This window comes from Oryx dammah, unplaced genomic scaffold (assembly GCF_014754425.2).
Source record: "Oryx dammah isolate SB20612 unplaced genomic scaffold, SCBI_Odam_1.1 HiC_scaffold_17, whole genome shotgun sequence".
Classification (NCBI taxonomy): Eukaryota; Metazoa; Chordata; class Mammalia; order Artiodactyla; family Bovidae; genus Oryx; species Oryx dammah.
In genome coordinates, this window is record NW_024070201.1 from 32,727,331 (window position 1) to 32,749,979 (window position 22,649).

General features: G+C 41.3%; 1 protein-coding gene across 1 annotated transcript in view; it reads left to right on the plus strand.

Annotated features, from left to right (window-relative positions):
- The first annotated feature begins 7,129 nt into the window (after positions 1-7,129).
- Positions 7,130-22,649, plus strand: part of CRTAM (cytotoxic and regulatory T cell molecule) — a 28,657-nt gene continuing 13,137 nt past the window's right edge. The window contains exons 1-5 of the mRNA XM_040258236.1: positions 7,130-7,214; positions 15,038-15,181; positions 18,085-18,237; positions 20,214-20,357; positions 21,787-21,948. Coding sequence (XP_040114170.1) covers positions 7,169-7,214; positions 15,038-15,181; positions 18,085-18,237; positions 20,214-20,357; positions 21,787-21,948 — 649 coding nt within the window. The 5' untranslated portion in view covers positions 7,130-7,168. The remainder of the gene's footprint in view (positions 7,215-15,037; positions 15,182-18,084; positions 18,238-20,213; positions 20,358-21,786; positions 21,949-22,649) is intronic.

Sequence of the window (22,649 nt, forward strand, 5' to 3'; positions counted from 1 at the left end):
TAGAAAATAATAGGTAGATGGGCACCCCTTGACCACTATGCTCCAACCTCACCTTTTCCCTCCACTCGCTAAGCGGCCACAGCTTGCTACCTTCCCCTGCTGAGCCCCCTGTGGGTTGCAGGCTGAAGTGAGGGTGTTGAGAGTGGGAGGAACGATGCAAACCACAAGGGCAAGTCAACTCAGAGCCTGCCTTGCAGCGTTTCCCCCACGGACCATTTGTCATCTCTGAGTCCAGTGGACTACTGTGACATTTCTCAAGGTTGGCAACCAGTTGATAGCACATCCGGGGGTGAATACAGTTACATTCATCATCTTCTAGAGGACAATTTAAAGTAAGATCTTCTTTAATGCTCTGAAAATTTGTAAGACAAACATCCTTTCAGGCTCAGAGGAAAAGAGCAGTGTTTCTATCTCAAACAGCGGATTCAGTCATCCTTTCATTCACTCGCTCATTTGACAATATATTTCAGATGCTGAGATAGGGATTTGTGTGCTGGGGTTTATAGCCATGGCCGCAGGATAACACTTGTGAAGGAAGTGAGATGAGGCAGAGAGAGATGCTCAGCTCAGTTAGTGGCAACAAATGTCTCAGCTAACCGTGATCCTGAAGAGAGCTCTGGAGCTGGACCATTTCTCTTTAGAGTTGCTCCACCTGCAGGCAAGGGCACAAGACCTTTCAGCCCCTCTCAGGGGCCCCTTGGAGGAGGTAATGTCTGGGATAAAATGGTCCTTCCCACTGGAGGCAATTCTCAGAGAAGGACCCAGCTAACATGTCCCAGTCTCTGGGGAATGGAGGGGGAATCTGGGGACCTCTCCCGAGTGTACACTCTAGGTGCCAACTAATGACCAGCATTTACTTAACATCTCTTGCTAACCTTGAAATTTTTCTGTAAATGGGAAGATTATCACAAAGAGCCAGTGTGGTTCCTCTTATTTTAAAGTTTTGCTACAACTGATTCTATTTAATAATGAATTATTTAGCCTTGTCTCATGGTAAACAAACCAGAAGTCCATCTACAGGTGGGTAGGCAAGCTGCTAAATTCATATCATGAACTACTACCCAGCCATAGAAAGGAATGAACCCTCAATACATTATTTTGAGATGAACAGTGACAGAAAGCAGATTAGTAGCTGTTGAAGAGGGGAGACAGAGAGGGACAAGAGAGAGGATTACAACAGGCAGGAGGAAACTTTGGGGGTGCTGGATATATTCACTGTTTTGATAGTGATGATGATTTAACAGGTATATGCATATGTCAACATTTATCAAATTGTCCATTTTAAATATAGACAATTCATTATGTCAATTATATCTCAATAAAACTGTGTAAAAGATATCTATGATCTTTGACTAAACAACAAAGCTACAGTAATCGACACAGAGTACAGTACTGGCACATGGATAAATGAAACAAGACAGAAAGCTCAGAAATAAACCCACACACTTATGGCCAATTAATACATGATAAAGAATGCAAGAATATACAATGGAGAAAAGACAGTCTCTTCAATAAGTGACACTGGAAAAAATGGACAGCTACATCAGAAGAATGAAATTAGAACATATTCTAATATCATATTCAAAAATAAACTCAAAGTGGGAGAAGAAAGACCTAAATGTAAGACCATATACTGTAAAACTCTTAGAGGAAAACATAAGCAGAACACTCTTTGACATAAATGGCAAAAATATTTTTTGGATCCATCTCCCAGAGTAATGAAAATAAAAGTAAAAATAAACAAATGGGACCCAATTAAACGTAAAAGTTTGGCACAGTAAAGCAAGCCATTCAAAAATGAAAAGACAACCTATGACCTGGAAGGAAATATTTGCAAATGACGCAAGCAACAAAGGATTGTTTTCCAAAACATATCAATACAAAAGCTCATATTGCTCAGTATCTAAAAAACAAACAACCCAATCAAAAAATGGGTAGAAGACCTAAATAGACATTTCTTCAAAGAAGACATACAGGGAGACAACAGGCACATGAAAAGATGCTCAGTGTTGCTAATTATTAGAGAAGACGAATCACGTCATACAGGTCAGAATGGCCATCATCAGAAAGTTGACAAATAATAAATGCCAGACAGACTGTAGAGCAAAGGCAACCCTTCCATACTGTTGGTGGGAGTGCAAATTGGTGCAGCCACTATGGAGAAAAGTATGGAAGTTCCTTAAAAACTAAAAATAGAGCTACCATATGATACTGCAATCCCACTCCTGGGTGTGTATCTGGAGAAAATAATGGTTTAAAAGGAAACATGTACCCCAGTGTTCACTGCGGCACTGTTTAAAACAGCCAAGACAAGGCAACAACCTAAATGTCCACTGACAGATGAATGGGTAAGATCTAGTATGATAAAAAGAAACTATCATGGGGGCAAAGCAAGTGGAGAATCAATTTTTCCCTCCCTGGGAGAGCAGAGGATAACAACAGCTAACCCAGATAGTATTTACTGTGCGCGCTCAGTCGTGTCCCACTTTTTGCGACCCCGTGCACTGTAGCCTACCAGGCTCCTCTGTCCACGGGATTCTCCAGGCAAGACTACTGGAGTGGGCTGCCATGCCCTCCTCCAGGGGATCTTCCTGACCCAGGGATTGAACACACTTCTCTTATGTCATCTGCATTGGCAGGCAGGTTCTTTACCACTAGCGCCACCTGGGAACCTCTACACATCCTTTAATTTTCACATCAACCATGAGAGTGAGTGCTGTCATTCTACCCATTTCACAGATAAGAAAACTTCAGGCTTTGATTCCAGCAAGATAGTTCCAGAGTCCATATTCTTAAACACTAATTACTATTCCTCTTTGAGAAGTGCTAGATCAATCTGGGGCTCAGAAGACAAATAGAACCTCCTCAGAAAAAGAAGGTCAGTTTAAGCAGATAGGGTAGTGTGAACTACCACACTGTAAACTCTGAGCGTGAAAATGTGCTGTGTGCTTGAACTAGGACAAGAATTTTCTATGGGTACATTTGGGGCAAGGTGGAAAAGAAGGCTGAAACAGTAGATTGGGGCCAGAGTGTGAATGGCCTTCAATGACCTGCTAAACAATTTGTGCTATAGCCTTCAGGCAAAAGGAAGCCACTAAAAGCTTCAGAGCAGAACAACAACATCAAATTTGTGCTTTGAAAGAGAATGAGGAAGTCGACCTGCCTACCGTGAAACAAACACCTGGCAAATTTCATGTGTCTCCATTCTCAAGCAAAAGACCATTTGATTCATGAATATTGTACTAAAACCACGTTACATCAACAGATTTGGGACAAACTGTGCTGTAGATTTAGGTTTCAATCTCAGAACTTCTTTTTTAAGATAGTGGAAGATTTTTAAATCAAAACACAAAAAGCACCAATCAAAAGAAGAAAAAGTAACAAACGGGACTACATTAAAATTAAGGACCAAGGCACTGCGCTGCCACAGCAGGGAGCACAGGTTCCATTCCTGGTTGGGAAATCACGCGAAGAGTAGCCAAAAAAGAGAAAGAGGCTTTTAAGAGAGTAAAAATGTAAGCCACACACATGGAAAAGGTGTTTCCAACACCTGTAACTGACAAAGGGCTTATTTCTAGAACATACAAAGAAGTTCCATCAATTAAAACGCAGACAATCCTATAAAGAAAATGGGTTAAAGATTTGAATGAATACTTCAAAAAAAGGTTACCCAGGTGACTATTAAACATAGAAAAGCTGTCAACCTCATTAGACATCAGAAAAATACAAATTAAAATTACAATAAAACAAATAGCTGAAATGAAAAGACAAACACGGGTGATAAGGTGGAATAAAGAAACCCCCCCCCATGGACTGCTGGTGGGAGAGTAAATTAACAGAACTTTAAACAGACACATAACTTCTAGGAAAGCACCCAAACAAAATGTATGTGCTTGAACTCCAAGGGCCATGACAAAAAATGCTGAGAGCTTTACTCTCCGTGACTCCAAAACTGGAGACAGCTGTAAGTGTCTACAAAAGAAGAACAGACAAAAGTGATAAATTTATCAACTAGACTATTCTACAGCAATGAAAATGAGAGTACTATATCTACACGCAAGAGTATGAATAAGTCTCAAAAACTTAATATTGAATGAAAGAAACCAAACACAGAAGAACACATGGTTTATGATTCCATTTATATAACTTTCAAACACAGGCAAAACCATTTTTACAGGGTAAACGTAAAGATATTTTTTATCTTTGATGATCTTTGGGGGAGGCAGGGAGGGTCTGACTACAAGAGGGCTTCTGGGGTCCTTGGTTGTTGTTGAGTCACTAAGTCATGTTCGAATCTTTGCGACCCCGTGGACTATAGTCTGCCAGGCTCCTTTGTCCATGGGAGTCTCCAGGCAACCATACTGGAGTGGGTTGGCATTTTCTTCTCCAGGGGATTTTTCTGACCCAGGGATGGAAGCCATGTAGCCTGCATTGGCAGGCAGATTCTTTACCACTGAGCCACCTGGGAAGCCCCTGCTGCTGCTGCTGCTGCTAAGTCGCTTCAGTTGTGTCCGACTCTGTGCGACCCCATAGACGGCAGCCCACTAGGCTCCCCCGTCCCTGGGATTCTCCAAGAACACTGGACTGGGTTGCCATTTCCTTCTCCAATCCATGAAAGTGAAGTCACTCAGTCATGTCCTAGCAATGTTCTATTTTTTGACCTGGGTTATGGTTATTCTCCAGTCACCTGAGTCTTCTATTCATTAAGTTATTTCTACCCATTTTTCCACATGTTTACCAACAGAAAATTACAAAAAACCATGATTAAAAAAGAGAGATGCAAAGTGACCCTTTTCCAGCTCCTGAATTTAGTTCCGAAGAGGTCAAAGCTTTTTTTCCACCGGCTTAAAATGAGAACTTCCATGATGACACTTTTACTTTTGTTTCTTGTTAAGTGATTTTTTTTTAACCTCCTCTTAAATATATTCGAGTTAAATGACAAGCTCAAGATCTGAAAAATCAAGCAGTAACTAAGTCCAGACCTGCTTCTGGCTTTATCAGAGCACATCTGACACCACTGTGTCAAGAGGGAAAAATAAAGCCTTTTCCTCTTGTGCTCTGACAGGAAGGTTAGAAAATTCTATAGGGAATAGCATTCTTCTAGAGGAAAACAGAGTCGGATACGACTGAAGTGACTTAGCAGCAGCAGCAGGTGAAAACAAGCGTGAGAAACTTCTTACTAGCCACAGGCAATTCACACCTTTAAAAGGAGGCCCTAAGACACCTTACAGCAGTTCCCCTGGGCTTCCTTAACGGGGGCAGGTTAGGTGTCATTCCAAAGCAGAGACAAGACATCAGTGGGAAAATCAAATGCTTAGAGAGCCATGGAGCCATGGAGTTCCTGGAGGGAATCTTATGCAGGAGAGGGGGCAGGAGTCAGACCAAATACTCAACAGTCTTGGTTTGTACTCTCAGTTCTGCCACTGACTGTGTCACCTCAACTAAACCCTTCAATTCTCTATTTTGAAAAGTGGTACAGTGCAACCTGAGCACCAAAGAACTGCTGCTTTTGAACTGCGGTGCTGGAGAAGATCTTGAGAGTCCCTTGGACAGCAAGGAGATCAAACTGGTCCATCCTAAAGGAAATCAACCCTGAATACTCACTGGAAGGACTGCTGCTGAAGCTCTAGTACTTAGGCCACCTGATGCAAAGAGCCGACTCATTGGAAAAGACCCTGATGCTGGGAAAGACGGAGGGCAAAAGAAGAAGAGGGAGGCAGAGGATGAGATGGTTGGATAGCCTCACTGACTCAGTGGACATCAACTTGGGCAAACTCTGGGAGACCGTGAGGGACAGGGAAGCCTAGTGTGCTGCAGTCCATGGGGTCACAGACAGTCGGACACAACTTAGCAACTGAACAACAATGCGACCTACTGATTCCTCACTTCTAGAAGCAAGTCCATACATTTCAATATATTCAACAAGGAGAACCTTCTATGGCCCTAGTCACACCCGCTAGTGGCAGAGACAGGGCTACTTTCCATATCTCTTGGTTTCAATTCCAGAAAACTCTCACCATCAGTGCAGAAAGCTCACACTTGCCTTCTGATACCTGGAGACCTTGTTGAACATACCAGCAGCTACTCACTCCAGTGAAATTCTCATTAATCAGTCTGGAGTGGACCCTACCAGTCTGTATTTCTTAGCTGGGGGCCCAAGACATTTAAATCCTCAAACAATTTAAGAAACAGGACATTATATCCTACTAAACTCCAAGCAAACTCAATTTTCTTTATTTTTATTCTCTTTCTATCTGTTAAATTAGGGGAAATATTTGAAAGATGTTTTTGATGGATATAATGTTCCCCACCCAAACTATCAATACATTTAAGAATATTAACATTAATTTCAACTAGAACCAGTAAATATTATTTCCTTTACAATTCTCTAAACATTGCAGACTAATCTATTTTCTAAACATAAGTCTATTTGTATTGTGCTGTGTGTCCCTGAAAAAATGAAATAAAGCCCATCTCAATTCATCCAGTTAATGAGAATCAAACACCAAAATAGCATATCGTCACCCCCACTAGATCATATTCTCCTTAAACACAAGGCTTTATCTTTCATATCTGGTCATATCTTAGAGCAGTACTTAAAAAGATGGCTAGGTATGGATGCTGGATGAATGACGGAAGGGAGGGGGGTGGGTGGGTGGACGGATACATAGATTTTTTAAATGAGCAAATATATGAATTAGTGAATTCTGCCCCCTGATAACTACAGGAAATTGTTGCCAGAGTTAGAAACATATTCACAAGGGTTCAGCAAAACTTGCCTGATTTAAATTGTTTAATAAACTAAAAAAGTGAAAAGAAGTTGACATCACTACACAGGAACCTTTTCATTTCTCTCCCACTTCCTCGCTCTCCAAAAGCCCTCCAACTCGTTGACTTATAAGGACTACCCACGTGCGGTAGAAAGATCTGTGCCACCAACACATCACTCACCCCTCTCCACCATCAGGGTGACACATGTGGTCCCCTAAATGTTCCACCTGGAGGTATTTTGAGGGCAGCTAACTAAAAGGGGGCTTCCAGAGCCAATGGAGGAGGCGTGACATGAGGTCACAGAGCCACTGCCTCCCCCTCTCAAGAGAAACCACTCTGCTCTATTTATTTCAGAATCCAGAGGAAGTCGACAAGGGTGGCAACAGCCGAGCACAGCATGTGGTGGAGAGTCTGCAGCTTGCTGGCGTGGTTCCCCTTACAAGGTAAGGACTCAGCTCGTGCTTTTTTTGATGCTCAGTTGACCTAATGTTTGGGCACATCTATCAGTCAGTCCACTGTTCTCATAGAGGACTGACTGCAGAAGCAACTCAGGTAAATCTCTCACTTTCCACGTAAATCTCTCAGATTCCACTACGATTACACATTGGAGGGATGTTACAGGATTAATTGAATCTCATGTTCAATTGTTAAAGGGTCTATAGAAAGGGTCATTGTAGTGTGTGTCTCTGTGGAATCTGTGTTATGGCAAAGTGTAACTAACAAGTGTACTGTCTTTTAAGGGTATACCAGTTGAAAGAGCATCAGTTTGGCATTTTAAAACCTTTTTGTTCTTTGGTCTTACTGTACAGCACAGGGAACGCTGCTCAAACTTATGTGGCAGCCTGGATGGGAGAGGGGTTTGGGGGGAATGGATACATGTATATGCATGGCTGAGTCCCTTTGCTGTCCACGTGAAACTATCACAACATTGCTAATTGGCTATACTCCAATACAAAATAAAAGCTTAAAAAAGCAACAACAACAACAAAAACCCTCCTTGTTTAAGCATGAACCAAATAATTTCTCTGAAACAGTTTCTATACGTTGAAATTAAAATGATAACGATGTTTGATCTACCAAACCCTGTTGTTATAAGGATCAAATTTCAATTGTAAAAGTACTTTGAAAATGGCAAAATGCTGGACAACCCTTAATTAGTTCAGAAATCACGATTCCCGTCAAAACCTTGTGCTTATTTTTTGAGTCACTTTACATTTCCTTATTATTTGCAAATGTGATTTTGGATGCTTAATTCTAATGTTGCACTATGAACATTAAAGAAAGACACATAGTTCTTAGCACAGGTTAAGTCATTCCTACCCCAAAGTGGGAGCAGGATGTATTGTCCCTGAATCTCTGATTGCAACTTGTATCATTTTCTTGCAAAGAAAATCACACATATACAGGGTTGCTTGCTTGCTGGGTGCTTGTTTCCAAATACCGAATCTATAGCTATCTTCCAAGTGAAGCATCTCTCCTTCTAAATCTTCCTTCACCATAGAACTGCATCTGGAGAACGTATCTTTTAAAACTAAATTTCCTTATGGCTACCGAAGGGGAAAGGGAGGGGGATGAATGAATTAGGAGTTTGGGATTAACATATTCACACTACTTTATGTAAAACAGAGTATCAACAAGGACCTACTGTAGAACACAGAGAACTACTCAATATTCTGTAATAACCTATGGGGGAAAGAATTTGATAAATATGTATAACTGAATCATTCTGCTATACACCTGAAACCAACATAACATTGTAAATCAACTATACTCTAATACAAAATAAAAATTAAATTAAAAAAAACCTAGATTTCCTATTTTACATAGTATTCCAATTTCCTACTTTATACACTTCAATATGTGCTCTCTTTTTTGGTCCCTGTACCCTGAGGCACTTAATAAAGATTCAATTTTGGTAATAAATAAGTTTCTTCAATAAGTGGCTTGAAGAAGAGCTAATGCATTCATAAAAAGTACATGTAAATGGCTAAAATTAGAATGCTTTCTATTATTCCAAAATTTAAAGCCTTTAACTGACCTTCACTTTTTCAGTAGTCATTTCCTTTCAAAAACACCTCACAAAAATAATGTTTTAATAAAAACTACAATAATCTTGCCCAAAAGTAAACCTAAGATAAGTCTTTTAGAATATAAATTACTCAAGTACTGTTTATAAAGAAAGGGGAGAAATGTATTTATTGCATCATGCACAGTGCTGTGTACTTTATGTTAATTTCATTTATCCTAGCCAAAAAAAAAAATGAGAGAGGTATTCATATCCCTAATTTATATATGATAAAATTGAGGTTACAAGAAGTTAGAAAACCTGCTAGTAACTAACAATGTAAATATCAGCAAAGCACATAGTAAAAGTACTATCTCAAGAAAGTTTTCAGGGAGAGTGTATGAATTGGATTGTGATAGAAAATATGCTTCTTGATATGGTTCAAAAGTTTGAAAGCCAGTGATTTGCACGATATGGAAGATTCCTTATTGAAAAATCCTCAACTGAAAACTCATCCAAAGGGGGCCATGCAGAGGGCATCTAGGGTCAATGGTATCTGAGAACCAACTGCCCACTGGGTGTGTGCTGTGTGTTCAGTCCCTTCAGTCGTGTCTGACTCTTTACAACCCTGTGGACTGTAGCCCACCAGGCTCCTGTGTCTGTGGGATTCTCCAGGCTAGAATACTGAAGTGGGTTGCCATGCTCTCCTCCAGGGGATCTTCCCAAGCTGGGGATCGAACCTGAGTCTGCCTGTGTCTCCTGCATTGCAGGTGGGTTCTTTACCCCCTGAGCCACCTGGGAAGCCCACTCTAACCTAATCTTACTCATGCCCATCAGGGTCCCAAACAGGATAGGAGCTGACCATGCTGCTTTCTTATCAGCAAAAAGGCAGGAAATCATCAGTTTGGGCAACATAAATTGCCAGCTGTTTTTAGCTAATTGAATTATGGGAAAATCATGACACCTTCTTTTACTGCACAACTTCTATGGGTGCCAAAAACTTATAGACCAAAAAAAAAAAGGACCTATAATCTTGGAATCTACCCTCTTTTCAGGATTCCTACTAGCAGCCCCTGCTGCTGCTGCTGCTGCTAAGTCACGTCAGTCGTGTCCGACTCTGTGCGACCCCATAGACGGCAGTCCACCAGGCTCCTCCATCCCTGGGATTCTCCAGGCAAGAGTACTGGAGTGGGTTGCCATTGCCTTCTCCACTGGCAGCCCATAGGATGGGTCAAACACAGGATCAATGGTGAATTTTTCAAAATTCACCCCATTTTCCTATACTGTGGATGATGAAAACCCACCAATTTGCACCCTTTATTCTGGTTGTTTCATGGAGAGTGGGATGCATGAAGCACTCCAGCTGCAGATGGAGTAAGGTCCTCTCAATACTTCCTTTGACCAGGAAAGAGTCATCCATTTACCGACATGTTGAGACAGATTCTTTAAAGCTATACTGGAAATCATTCAATTTTGACAAAATTTGATTCATTTTCACACATAATCTTCTCTATTGAGTCTATCTAAAGAATAACAATGATGCCTTTTTGTAATGATCTGAATCCAAGCATGTTTTGCCTGCTAACCTCAAAAGAGGAACACAAATAAGGCTCTGATCTGAGACTTAACTCATCGTGTGTCTCTGATTCTAACTTAGCTCCAGGCTTTATTATTTAATGTAAAGTGAGCATCCTATTAATATATTTATTAGTGAATATACATTTACTCATATTTAGCCATTGATTGAAAAAATACTTAAAATCTGAGATTGTGCTCAGCCCTGGGAATACAAAATTTGTATGAGGAGTTTGTAATCTATCTACAAGAGACATACTCGTAACTGAAAAAGTGATGTGTGAAGTGCTGTAAGAGAAGTCTATCTGAAGCCTTCGGGGATCTGGAGGAGAGAGGAGGTCACCAAAGGGGAGAGAGAGGCGAAGGGCCAGTTGAGTTGGGCAGGTTCGACAAAAGTGGTGCAATTTGACTTAAGTCTTGAAGGAGCTAAGAAAGGCATTCGAGGCTGAGAACAACGTGGACAAAGGCAAAGGATCTTCTTGAATCCAAAATTTCTGGAGTTTGCAGGTGGCCATTTACATAGGGCACCTGAAAGGGAGTATCAGCAAATAAAACTGGAGAAGATAGAGGGTCCAAGTACCTGAAGTACTGGCCTGATTCATACAAGCAGTGGGAGCCACAGCAAATATTCTAATGAAGGGATCAATTGAATTTGTATATTTTATATATGTAATTTTTTTTAAGAATCTGAGTTTTAATTTTATTTTTAATTTTTGGCTGAACTGCAAAATCCCATGGCTTGTGGGATGTGGAATCTTAGTTCCCTGACCAGAGATTGAGCTTGGGCCCTTGGTAGTGAGTGTGCAGAGTCCTAACCACTGGACCACCAGGGAATTTCCTTGCATCGTAATGCTGAAGCAGATGCAAATGTTTAAGTGAGAGGAAGCAGAGGCTAGAAGGAGGTTACTGCAATGGTCCAAGAGCAAAACAATGGAGACAGTGATAGTAGTGAAAAAGAAAAAAAGGAATGAATTGATTCAAGAGATGTTTTGGAGAGGGAAGAGGCTGGGGTGCCTCTCAGATACCTGGCCTACAGTGGCTTGTGATGACAGTGATGACTACAAAGAAATGCTGGAATGGAGCAGGTGGTGTGTGTTGCAATTCAATAATTGGGCTACTAAGAAAAAGAATCTTTTCCTTTCTTCAGCCTGCCATGACGACCTATAGTAGGGTGGATACACTGCAACTCCCCAAACCTTGGGAAAAACCAAGGACTCTTAGGAACTGTGCAAATTTTATCTACAGGTGCTCTGGTAGGTGGTTATGACTGCTGCTTGCCCTTCAGCTTCAGAGTCAGTCACGTGTGCTTTGGTGTGAAGCTATTCCACTCCCAGGACAATTGGCTCACGGGATGGGGGGTGGAGATGATGGTGAAGGTCATACGTTCCCTTTCTACATATAAACCAACCACACAGACACAATCTATAGCCTTTGACTTAACTAGTGACCTCATGACACATGGCGGTACATGGATGGATGAACCCAGTCACGGAGATAATGACCAAGCCCAGAAGTCAATAATCCACTCAATAAGCACGACCTACCAGTAGTAAGTGGTGACCTCCTAGGAGAGACACCACAGGGATAGACCAGCATTTGGTAGTCACATCAGGGAACTCTGAAGACTGACAGAGAGAACCAGCAAGTAGGCACAGGGCACTTGCTGTCTATGCTAGAAATGCTAAGGTGAATACGAATATAATATAAACGTTTTTAGAGCCTGTAGGGGAGGAAGTGGTGAGCTAAGAAGATACCCCACACCCAATCCCTCTGACAAAGAAGGTGAAAGTTTGACTCTAAACTTGGGTGAAAAAAAGATTTTAAAGACAAATTCCACTGTAGTTTTCAATAGCAGCAAGAGCATCATGGGGAGCTTTTTTCTTAGAATATGTGGCATCAAAACCTAGGTACCACTGTCCTTCTCTTCTAATCTTTGACATGACTTACACACATTAGCCAATATTTTTAAGTACTGCAGCTGAAGCGGTGTGGTGCAGTGGCTTCTCACTGAGCTAGTCTTCCTTTCTACAATGACTTCCTGTCTCTGAATCAAACATGGAGTCTACATGACAACATTGCAAGACAAAAAGGATTAGGAAGCCAAATGCAAGGCTAGGAGCCAAGAGCAGAGGAAATGACTGGTGTTCTAAGCCTCAGATGCAGTCCTTTCCATCTGGAACTCAGTACCTCTATCTGTGGTCAGCAGCCTGACCCTGACATCGCAACAGCAAGAGCAAACACTCATCTTGGGAGATAGAATTCTTTGCCATATGCTAAAACACCATATTACATTTTCATACAATTTTTAAGACACTGTAAGGATTAAATGACATGATTTAATTCATAAGCATGCATTCCCAAGAAAAAGACAATGATATATACACCCTTTAAATGGGAGACATTTATCCATAAACAGAGTGCACATAAATCTCGCCTCTCCCTTCTCCCCCAGTGTGGGCTTCCTGTCTAAGACAATCATTTTATCAAAGGTAAGAACATTGGCAAAGCCTCTGAGTGTTAACTTCTTGCCTGAAGGATGAAATCAGGGGATGTTGCTTAACACTAGTTTTATCCTATCATATATTTATGTAGTAACTTTCCTCCTCTCTGTCAATATTCTTATGAACAACAGGAGAGCAAAGATAGCTATCCATTGCCTGTATTACAGTGTCATCATGAAAGCTGGCATTAAACCATTACTTTCCAAGCTTACACTGTGATAGTTTCTGTTAAGAAAGAATTGCAGATAAATATAAAGCACAGTCACTGCCCTCTTGCAGCTTCAATCTGTGGGAAGCAAGATCATGCACAAGGGCTAGAGATAAAGCAAGAATCATTAATGGAATGATACAGTACAAGTTGGTCTCGATTCAGATTCTTGGCTCAAGAGTTGCTTACCCTTAGAAGAAATTCCACTGTCATTTCAATGCATCTCTACTAATATTATCCTTATTACCCAATCATGGGTTGATTTTATAGATGAGAATATTTCCAAACGCCCTGCCTAAGCAGAATTCTGGCCTATGCCTCAGTGGTTTTTTTGAAAACAATCTCTTTTTATTGAATCCTTGTTGTTCATTACAGTATTGGCTGATGATATGAGTATTTTTCCATCAGGACTCAAGCTAACTCTTTTCCCATGAAAGTCAATATATGAATACAATAATTTTGGGTGATTATTGCTGGAGGCTAGGTTGAAATTAATGACTTCAAAATGGAACAAACTAAAAAGTCTGTAACAATTAATTCCCAGACCTCTTCAATGTGCTTTTCCTAATACTTGAAATTTATCACAAGGAAATAAAGTCATTTCTTTTTCCTTTTTTTTTAAACAGCTAAGATGATAGTGAAATTCATTGCATTTGCTATTCATATTTTATAACCCCATGGTATTCTTCTGTTCATAGACATGTTTTGTACTTGTCTATGATATTTTTTCATCCTCAGGAAAAAGAATTAAAGTTGAAAAAATAACAAATGGCAATAAATGTGCCAAATCAGCAGCAAAGCCAATTTATTCTTCTATCAATTTCTTTTTTGGGAGGATAACTTTGCAGCTGCTTAGAACTATTGTTTCTCATTCTCTGGGGGTTATGATTTGGGGAAATTACAGACTCTTACATGTGCCCAGGGAAAGTGCTGCCGTGGAATATTAAATCAGAAGAGATCCAAGAACATCCACCCTCTGGTGGAGAAGCTCTCCCACCCCAGGGGCTTACCTACTCCCCAGGAAGAGCAGCTCTGTAATTCACAAGAGCCCCAGAGGATCTAACATTCTTTCTTAGAATCTGAGACCCACCCCCCACCAATGGTACTCGAAGACACGAGTCAGCCTTTTTGTAAACAGAGGCCAGAAAAGCTGAATTTTCTGGGGTCTCACCACTTAGGTAGTCCAACCCAGTTATACAAGCATGGGCTTAGAAGCCCACAGACCTGGGCACCTATGCCGTCTTGAGGACCTCTGTGACCTTGAACCTCTACTCCCTCATCATCAAGTGAGCAAAACCACTCTTCCTTTACAGCAGGGCCACCCAACCTCTGGGATCTAATGCCTGACGATCTGGGGTGGAGCTGATGTAATCATAATAGAGTGCACAATATTGTAATGCACTTGAATCATCCCAAACCATTGCCCCCTCCTCCATGGAAAAATTATCTTCCACAAAACCAGTCCCTGGTGCCAAAAAGGTTGAGAACTGCTGCTTTAGAGCGTTAGTTTGAAAGTTGAGTTCAATATCAGTAACATGGAAGATACAATTTCCAGCATATGGCAAGGCAAGTGCCTCATAGATGCTGTTCAGCTTTCCTTTCATCAAAACCCACCCCTTCATCCATGCTCCTTCAAGGGACATCTTGATTGCTCTAGCACGCTGCTTCCCTCCTCTCCTTGCGGTTTTTGGTGTTGACTTTGGGTTCTGTTTCTCTAAAAGTATGCTGCTGCTGCTGCTGCTAAGTCACTTCAGTTGTGTCCGACTCTGTGTGACCCCATAAATGGCAGCCCACCAGGCTCTGCCGTCCCTGGGATTCTCCAGGCAAGGACACTGGAGTGGGTTGCCATTTCCTTCTCCAAACGTATACAAATGATCAAATGATGAACGAGGTTGCCTCGAGTCTAAGCCCTTGCCTCAATTCAGGTGTAATGTGGCCCATGCCAGTCTGACGGTCCACAATTCTCTTCCTCCACAGAGGCCTTTCGGACCAATCACATGGAAACTGTCCCCATAGAGGAAGGCCAGACACTCACTCTAAACTGTACCGTTTCTCAGGAGACCACCTCTCTGCAGTGGCTGGCCCCCTCGGGCTTCACCATTTTCTTCAATGAACAACCTGGTAAGTGAAGAAGAGAGAAACCACCACCAGACCTCAACCTGACGGATTTTCCAGACAGACAGGCTGGTGGGCCAGAAAGTCAGCATGAGTCACCCCAGTGGTGGGCTTGGCCCCACCTACTGTGACACGTAAATCACACCCAGAAGCCTGTGTTTTACACACAGCTGCTTTTTTTCTGGCAGGAAGTCTGAAATGGAAACCCCACCAGTATGGTTGGTAAAGGGGGCTCAAATGACAAAGCCCGTTTCCACCATCCCACCTCACCCCCAGGTCACTTTTTGACTCTCAGTGACCATGAAACCACTGACAGCACGATGATAGATGGCCGCAGACAGACAGGTGGGGGGCCCGTGGTCCTCGGGCAGCCAACACGTCACCCCTCTTCTACAGCCAGGAGCTCTGTTTTCCACCTGAGCAACCCAGAGTCACACATCAAAGCCCACCCCAAAATGGCTCCCTTTCTCCCAATGGTCTTAACAAAAACTCAGGATCGCTGAGCAATAGGAATTGGTGGCATGTTTTACTCTGAAAAGGACAGTAGCCTTCCTCTCTCACAAACACACATTGAGTCCTAGATGCCTAAGATGGGAGGGAACTCTTTTTTCATTGTATTCAATGTATTAAACATTGTATTGGTTTAACGTGTACCATATAATGTTTTGATATATGTATATATTGGAAAATAATACCACAATAAGTTTAGTTAATATCTGTCACCTCACGTGGTCCCAGCCCTTTTTTTTTTTTTTCCTTGTGAGAAGGGATTTTTTTAACTCTATTTAGTTCATCTCTTTGGGAAGTATTTTATGAAACCCTTCCTTTATAATGAGACTATTTTTTTAAACTCTGGATTTTTTTTTAAGTTTTTTTTTTTTTAATGTGGACCATTTTTAAAGTCTTTATTGAATTTGTTACAATATTGCTTCTGTTTTTATGGTTTGGATTTTTGACCCCAAGGCATATGGGATTTTAGCTCCCTGACCAAGGATCAGATATTGTATCTGCTGCATTGGAGGGCAAAATCTTAACCATTGGACCACCAAGGATGTCCTGATAATGAGACCATTTTATATCTCCATTTAATACTCCTAGTTACCAAATGCTTGGAAAAGTATCCAACACAGCAAATTTCATTCTGCTTTGTAAAAGCAGACCCTCTAGAAAAACTTGATGTGCTTTAGAAAATATGATAAAAATTGATAGGTTCACTGTAAAATAACTAAATATATTATTTTAAGCTGAACCAACTAGATTCCAATAGAATAAGTACATATTAATTGATAAAAGTTCTGAGAGGAAGCCTTTAAGGAGAGAGAATTCTGTTAAATAATGCTTTCTGTTGCTTTGTTTTGGTTAAACTGGGCTTCCCTGGTGGCTCAGCAGTAAAGGATCCATCTGCCATGCAGCAGAGGCAGGTTCAGTCCCTGGGTTGGGAAGATCCCGTGCAGAAAGCTATAGCAACCCGCTCCAGTCTTCTTGCCTGGGAAATTCTACAGACAGAGGAGCCTGGCGGGCTATAGCCCATGCAGTCACAAAGAGTCAGACACAACCGAGCAACTAAACAGCAACAGTAACACTGGGAGAAGATGGACATTCTCAAATGCCCTGATCTAGCATGATGGTTCTCCCTCAAGGGTATTTTTTTTGCCCTCCACGGGATATTTGGCAATGTGATAGTTTTGGGGCACAGCAGATCTGGACTCTAGTGAGAGAGGCCAGTGAAGTGAAAGTGGAGTCGCTCACTCGTGTCCGACTCTGCAGCCCCGTGGACTGTAGCCCACCAGGCTCTTCCGTCCATGGGATTCTCCAGGCAAGAATACTGGAGTGGGTTGCCAGCCAGAGATGCTGCTCAACATGCATAATGCAGAGTGTAGCCCCCCGTACTCTCACCCAAGAGAGAATCATGGACTCAAATGTCAATAGTGCTGAGGCTGAGAACACCTGGATTCCAGCTCAGGTAAGCTCAGTGTCCCAGGACACCATAACCATTATTTCAGATGAGAAACAACCTTCCTTGGTCAGCCAATTGAGGTTTAACTACTTTAGGCTTGTTCACATTATAAATCTTAACATTAGAAAAAAAGAAACAAAGAAAACCACTCATTTCAGGAGCCTCTGATTCGCTAAGGGACCTTTGACTTGAGATGGAAATCCCAGATCAAGACAGAATCAAAAGGAATACCTACTGTTGGCGAGAACTTTCTGGAACTGTGGGAGATTTTATGTTCTTGTGGCTTTTTTGTTTTGTTTTATTGTTGCTTTTGTTTATTTTTGCCATTCCCTAAACATTTGAAAGTACTACATACTCTTTGGGAAATTTCAAATAATAATGAACTTTTCTTCTAAACATATCTTGGTTGTTCATTGTCATATGAAATTGTAAGAACAGTAGATTTTACAGCTTTGTCATCAAATCAATTTGACAACTATTTTTGTTCCAATCTTATTCATATGACTATAAAATTTAAATAGTGATAATTATGGATAGCTTTCCAATAGTTTTTTAAAATTTAATTGCATCACAATGCTGTGTATGACAAGACAGAGAATTGGATTTCTAAGACAAATTACATAATGTAAAAAAAAAAATTATTTAAGATCCTCCTGCCACCTAAACCCTTTGCCAGCCCAGGGTTCATAATTTCCTACCAGTGTAAATAAAACAAACTGCTTATTTCACAGATCTTAGTATTAAAATACTTTATTTCCTAAACTAACTTCGAACTATTGAGAGGTCTCCAGTTGGTAACACTAGAATTTGGAAGGCAGCTCAGTTAAAGATGAGACATCCATTCCCTTAAAGTGTGATAATCAAAAGCTATTCCTATGAAAAATCCATCCACTGAGAGTCTGCATTCATCTGATACTTCTCCTTATAACAGCTCTTGTCCTCTCTTGTACAGCTTTAAAAAGTTCCAAATACCAGCTTCTTCATCACTCCTCCAATCAGCTCTCCATCAGCGTGCTGAATGTAACACAGCATGATGAAGGCGTGTACAAGTGTCTGCACTACGGCAAGTCCGTGAGAACAAAGGAAGTGAAAGTGATCGTGTTAGGTAGGTGCCTGAAAGCCAGTAAACCCAGCCTGGGAGCGATACACTTAGGAACGGGATATATCATTTTTAAACTCAATATTATAATTAAAAAATGTTGCCTGCAGCAAGGCATTTCCTGGCAACTCTGCCATCTTCGTTGAGACAAAACAGAAAGGAGCAATTTGAGTGGCAAGTCCCAGAGTAAATGTGAGTTTGTGAAAATCGTCTTTGGCATCAACTAAATTTTCTCTGCAGGGAACTAAAAGGAAAGAGAATTCATATTGGCTGAACTGTGATTCTGTGCCAGGCACTGTACTGGGCTGCAAGGAATCAAAGATGAATTAGGCACAATCTCTGCCCACAAGGAGTTTGCACAGTTGTTCAGGAAGGCAAAACACATACATACATCTAGCGGAAACTTCTGACAGCATATCCTAAGATCCAATATATTCAGATGTAACTCTGCTGGACAATCGGCTCACACCCTCTGCAAAACAAGTTCCTCTCTTCTTTTGGGGGATGGGGTTGGGAGGCTTGGCTAGGAAGTGACAGCTGGAACTTGCTCAGTTCTGCAGATGGTCTTTTGTGTTCAGTGTTAAGTCTTACTATCTTGACTTTTTTGCTTTTTGTAGCAGAACAGATCAATTTTAAACACTGCCTTTTATTGATCTCTAAATACCATAATTCTACATATCACACGAGGAATTCCGAAGACTCCTCTTATTCATTAGTTGAGTGTGGTACCTGCCATAAAGTAAAGGCACAGTGACAAAGTCTCTGGGAAGGAGTGGCTCCCTAGGGGTTCTGAGAAGCAATGAGACTCAGCTTTGGGGTCACCTTTCCCTCACGTTGCTGGTCACCCGCAACATCACTCTGGATCAGGCCAAGTCTGTGCTCTACTGGGGCTCTCATGAAACCTCTCACAACACCCCATGCCTACCTCTGTCATTGCACCTGCACGTGATCTTTCAGTGAGCAGTTTAGGGGGCTGCTTCTATCACCATGCTGCTCTTTGAGGGGCCTCATCTTTCCCACATTTGTATTCCCAGCATCTGGTACATACTTGGAACTGACTTCATTATGTCTTAATGGCAGATGGATGAGTAAATGGATGCTAAAAGGTCCCATTCTGTACCCCACAGTGTGAGGTAGAACAGAGAAGAAGATATAAGCCTATCTGAAAAAACTTTCCTGCTGCTGCTAAGTCGCTTCAGTTGTGTCCAACTCTGTGCGACCCCATAGACGGCAGCCCATGAGGCTCCCCCATCCCTCGGATTCTCCAGGCAAGAACACTGGAGTGGGTTGCCATTTCCTTCTCCAATGCATGAAAGTGAAAAGTGAAAGTGAAGTCACTCAGTCGTGTCCAACTCTTAGCAACCCCATGGACTGTAGCCTACCAGGCTCCTCTGTCCATGGGATTTTCCAGGCAAACTTTCCTAGACAGAAGTAAAAAGAAATCGGGCTGATGGGCCCTTTAGAGAAATGCCTCTTTGATGGGAGGAGGGGACAGAAGTAACTTATACTGAGGTGAGACCTAGACTTATGAAAGTTTAGAGCTCAAACAGCCAACCCATAAACCAACTCCTTCACGACTCAGACAACGAAACTGATACACCAAGAGGTTGTGGGACTTACCCAAGTTCTTACAAATAGTTGGTGACAGAGATGGGACCAGAATTCCAGCTTCTATTCCTCACCTCGTGTTCTACCACTCAAATACACTCATCTATAAAATTTAAGAATTACTGTTGTAATATAGTCTACTTGGGAATTTCCAGAGACTAATCACACACCGGGTGACAAATATTCTGATGACACCCAGAGTAGCTTTACAAGTACATAAAAGCCCCTTAACTATATTCTGAGAAAGGTCAAATGAAAAATATGCCATTATTTAGACCACCCCCTAAAATGACCCCTACAGATTATTAGGCTCTGTGCTTTGCTGAGATATGTAGACCAGCTAATTAAGCAGAGAAAAATCAATTTTCTTCTAGCAACTCCTGTCACGCCAACCCTGCAAGTTTCAGTTATCAAGACGCACAACGGAGAAGAACACGTCATACTGAAATGCTCCACCGTGAGAAACAAGCCCCCTCCACGGATAACCTGGCTCTTAGGGAATGGCATGGAGCTCTATGGTAAATGAAGAAACCATTCTCTTTTCTCCTTTGTTTTCTTTCCTATTTATATTTTTAAGGAATTTTTAAATGTTCTGGCACCCTCTGGTGGCAGAAAGTGCCAGAAAACCCCATTCAATATTTCATCCATCGTTTTCCAGACAAATTATCCTTATAAACCAATCAATACTATGCCTTATTCTTGAAAGCCTCAACACAAATAACATGGTTACATGCTTTTGTTTAAAACAAGGTAGAAACCTAAAATGGTACATGTATTAAATATTATGTTTTCATAGACTCAGTGGACATGAGTTTGAGCAAACTCCAAGAGATAGTGAAGGACAGGGAAGCCTGGCATGCTGCAGTCCATGGGGTCACAGAGTCAGACACAACTGAGTGACTGAACAATGTCACTGCATACAATTTCATTTTATGAAGGGTGGGAGAGGATAAGATGGTTGGATAGCATCCCTAATTCAATGGACATGAGCAAACTCTGGAAGATAGTGAGAGACAGGGAGGACTGGCATGCTGCAGTCCACAGGGTTGCAAAGAGTCAGACACGACTCAGTGACTCAACAACAACAAAATTTCATAAAAGACATAATATAGCTATTACCTGTACCTCTGAGCATGAACTTTGTATCAGACACAGAATTGAAAATATGTTTAGGACTTCCCTGGTGGTTCAGTGGCTAAGACTCCATGCTCCCAGTGCAGGAGGTCCAGGGTTCAATCCCTAATCAGAGAAGTAAATCCCACACACTGCAACTACATTCTGCATAACTCAACTAAAGATCTCACATACCAGAACCAAGACCTGGCACAGCCAAATAAATAAATACATTTCTAAAAATATACATTTAACATAATACATGCAATGGGAACAGATAAGATCTTGCTTGAACAATGGAGTATCATGTCATACTCCCTATGGCAGATAAAACTATTTTGATAACAACAACAACAACAAAACCCTAAGCTTTGAGCCTTTTAACTGAAGCAGGATAACCAACTGTCATGCTTGGGAACTGATTCCAATTTTTTTACATTTCAACATACATTTCATTCAATTTATGTAACTATAGGTTCAGTCCATTGCCAATTCTAGACCTTTCTTTAATCTGCTTATTCATTCAACCTGAGTACGGTCTTGGGTCTTTGTGTTCCACCACATTAGGCTGTCTTTCTTGTGTAACCATGATAAGCTTTGGATTTTTTTTTTTTCCAGTAGTGCAGGGTTTATAGGAAATTACCCACCCTTGTTCATCTGCTTCTCTTTGGGAATAGGGCCAAGCACATCCCAGGTGGCTGAGGGAAATTAGAGTGAGGTTAGAAGACTAACAGGTTTGCCAAGATGTCAAGAGCATTGGTTTCTCAGAGAACCATGCCACCCAATAGCATTAAACTGTCACGACCTCACACACCACTTTAAATTGCTTCACAGGTGAAACCCACCATGAATATGAAACGGATGGGAAGAAGTGTAATAGCACCAGCACACTGACAGTCCACTCGTATGGCAAAAACTCAACAGCAAGTTGCATTATTCGACACAAAGGCCTGCAAGGAAGAAAACTGGTAGCACCTTTCCGGTTTGAAGATCTGGGTAAGAACCACCAATGGCTGTCTTTGATTATCTTAAATTTACCTTATATCACACTATCAAACAAGATGAAATAGAGTAGGAAACGTCCTTCAGAGTGAGCTCACTGTCAACAAAGCTTTTTTAAATAACAAATTTCTTTCATGATTGAAATTTCTCCAGCTGGGCAACAGAGTTACTGTTCCAGCACAGAAGAATCCCAGTTGTGTAGAAAGCCTAACAGAGTGCCATATCCAAGCAGTGTCATGCTTCTTTTTGATCATGACAGCTGGCATAACTTGACCTAAAATAGTTTCATTGCAGTCATGTTTTTGGAGAGACCATGTGAAGCTTACTACATCCCTGTACTTAATCCCCAAGGGGATAAAACTGACTGAAATAAATCTAAACTTGTCAATATCATTGTATGTTAACAATCATGTACCCACATTAAGTCATGACTATGCTTTAGATTTACTTTGTTATAACTGTTTTAGAGAACATAGTCTACCCATGTTAATACTCTGAACAGGGGCTTCCCTGGTGGCCCATTGGTTAAGAGTTCAGCTTCCGATGCAGGGTGTGCCGGTTCAATCCCTGGTCAGGGAGATAAGATCCCATATGCCTCACAGTCAGGAAATGAAAACATAAAACAAGCAGTATTGTAACAAATTCAATAAAGACTTTAGAAAATGATCCACATTAAAAAAAAAAATCTTTAAAAA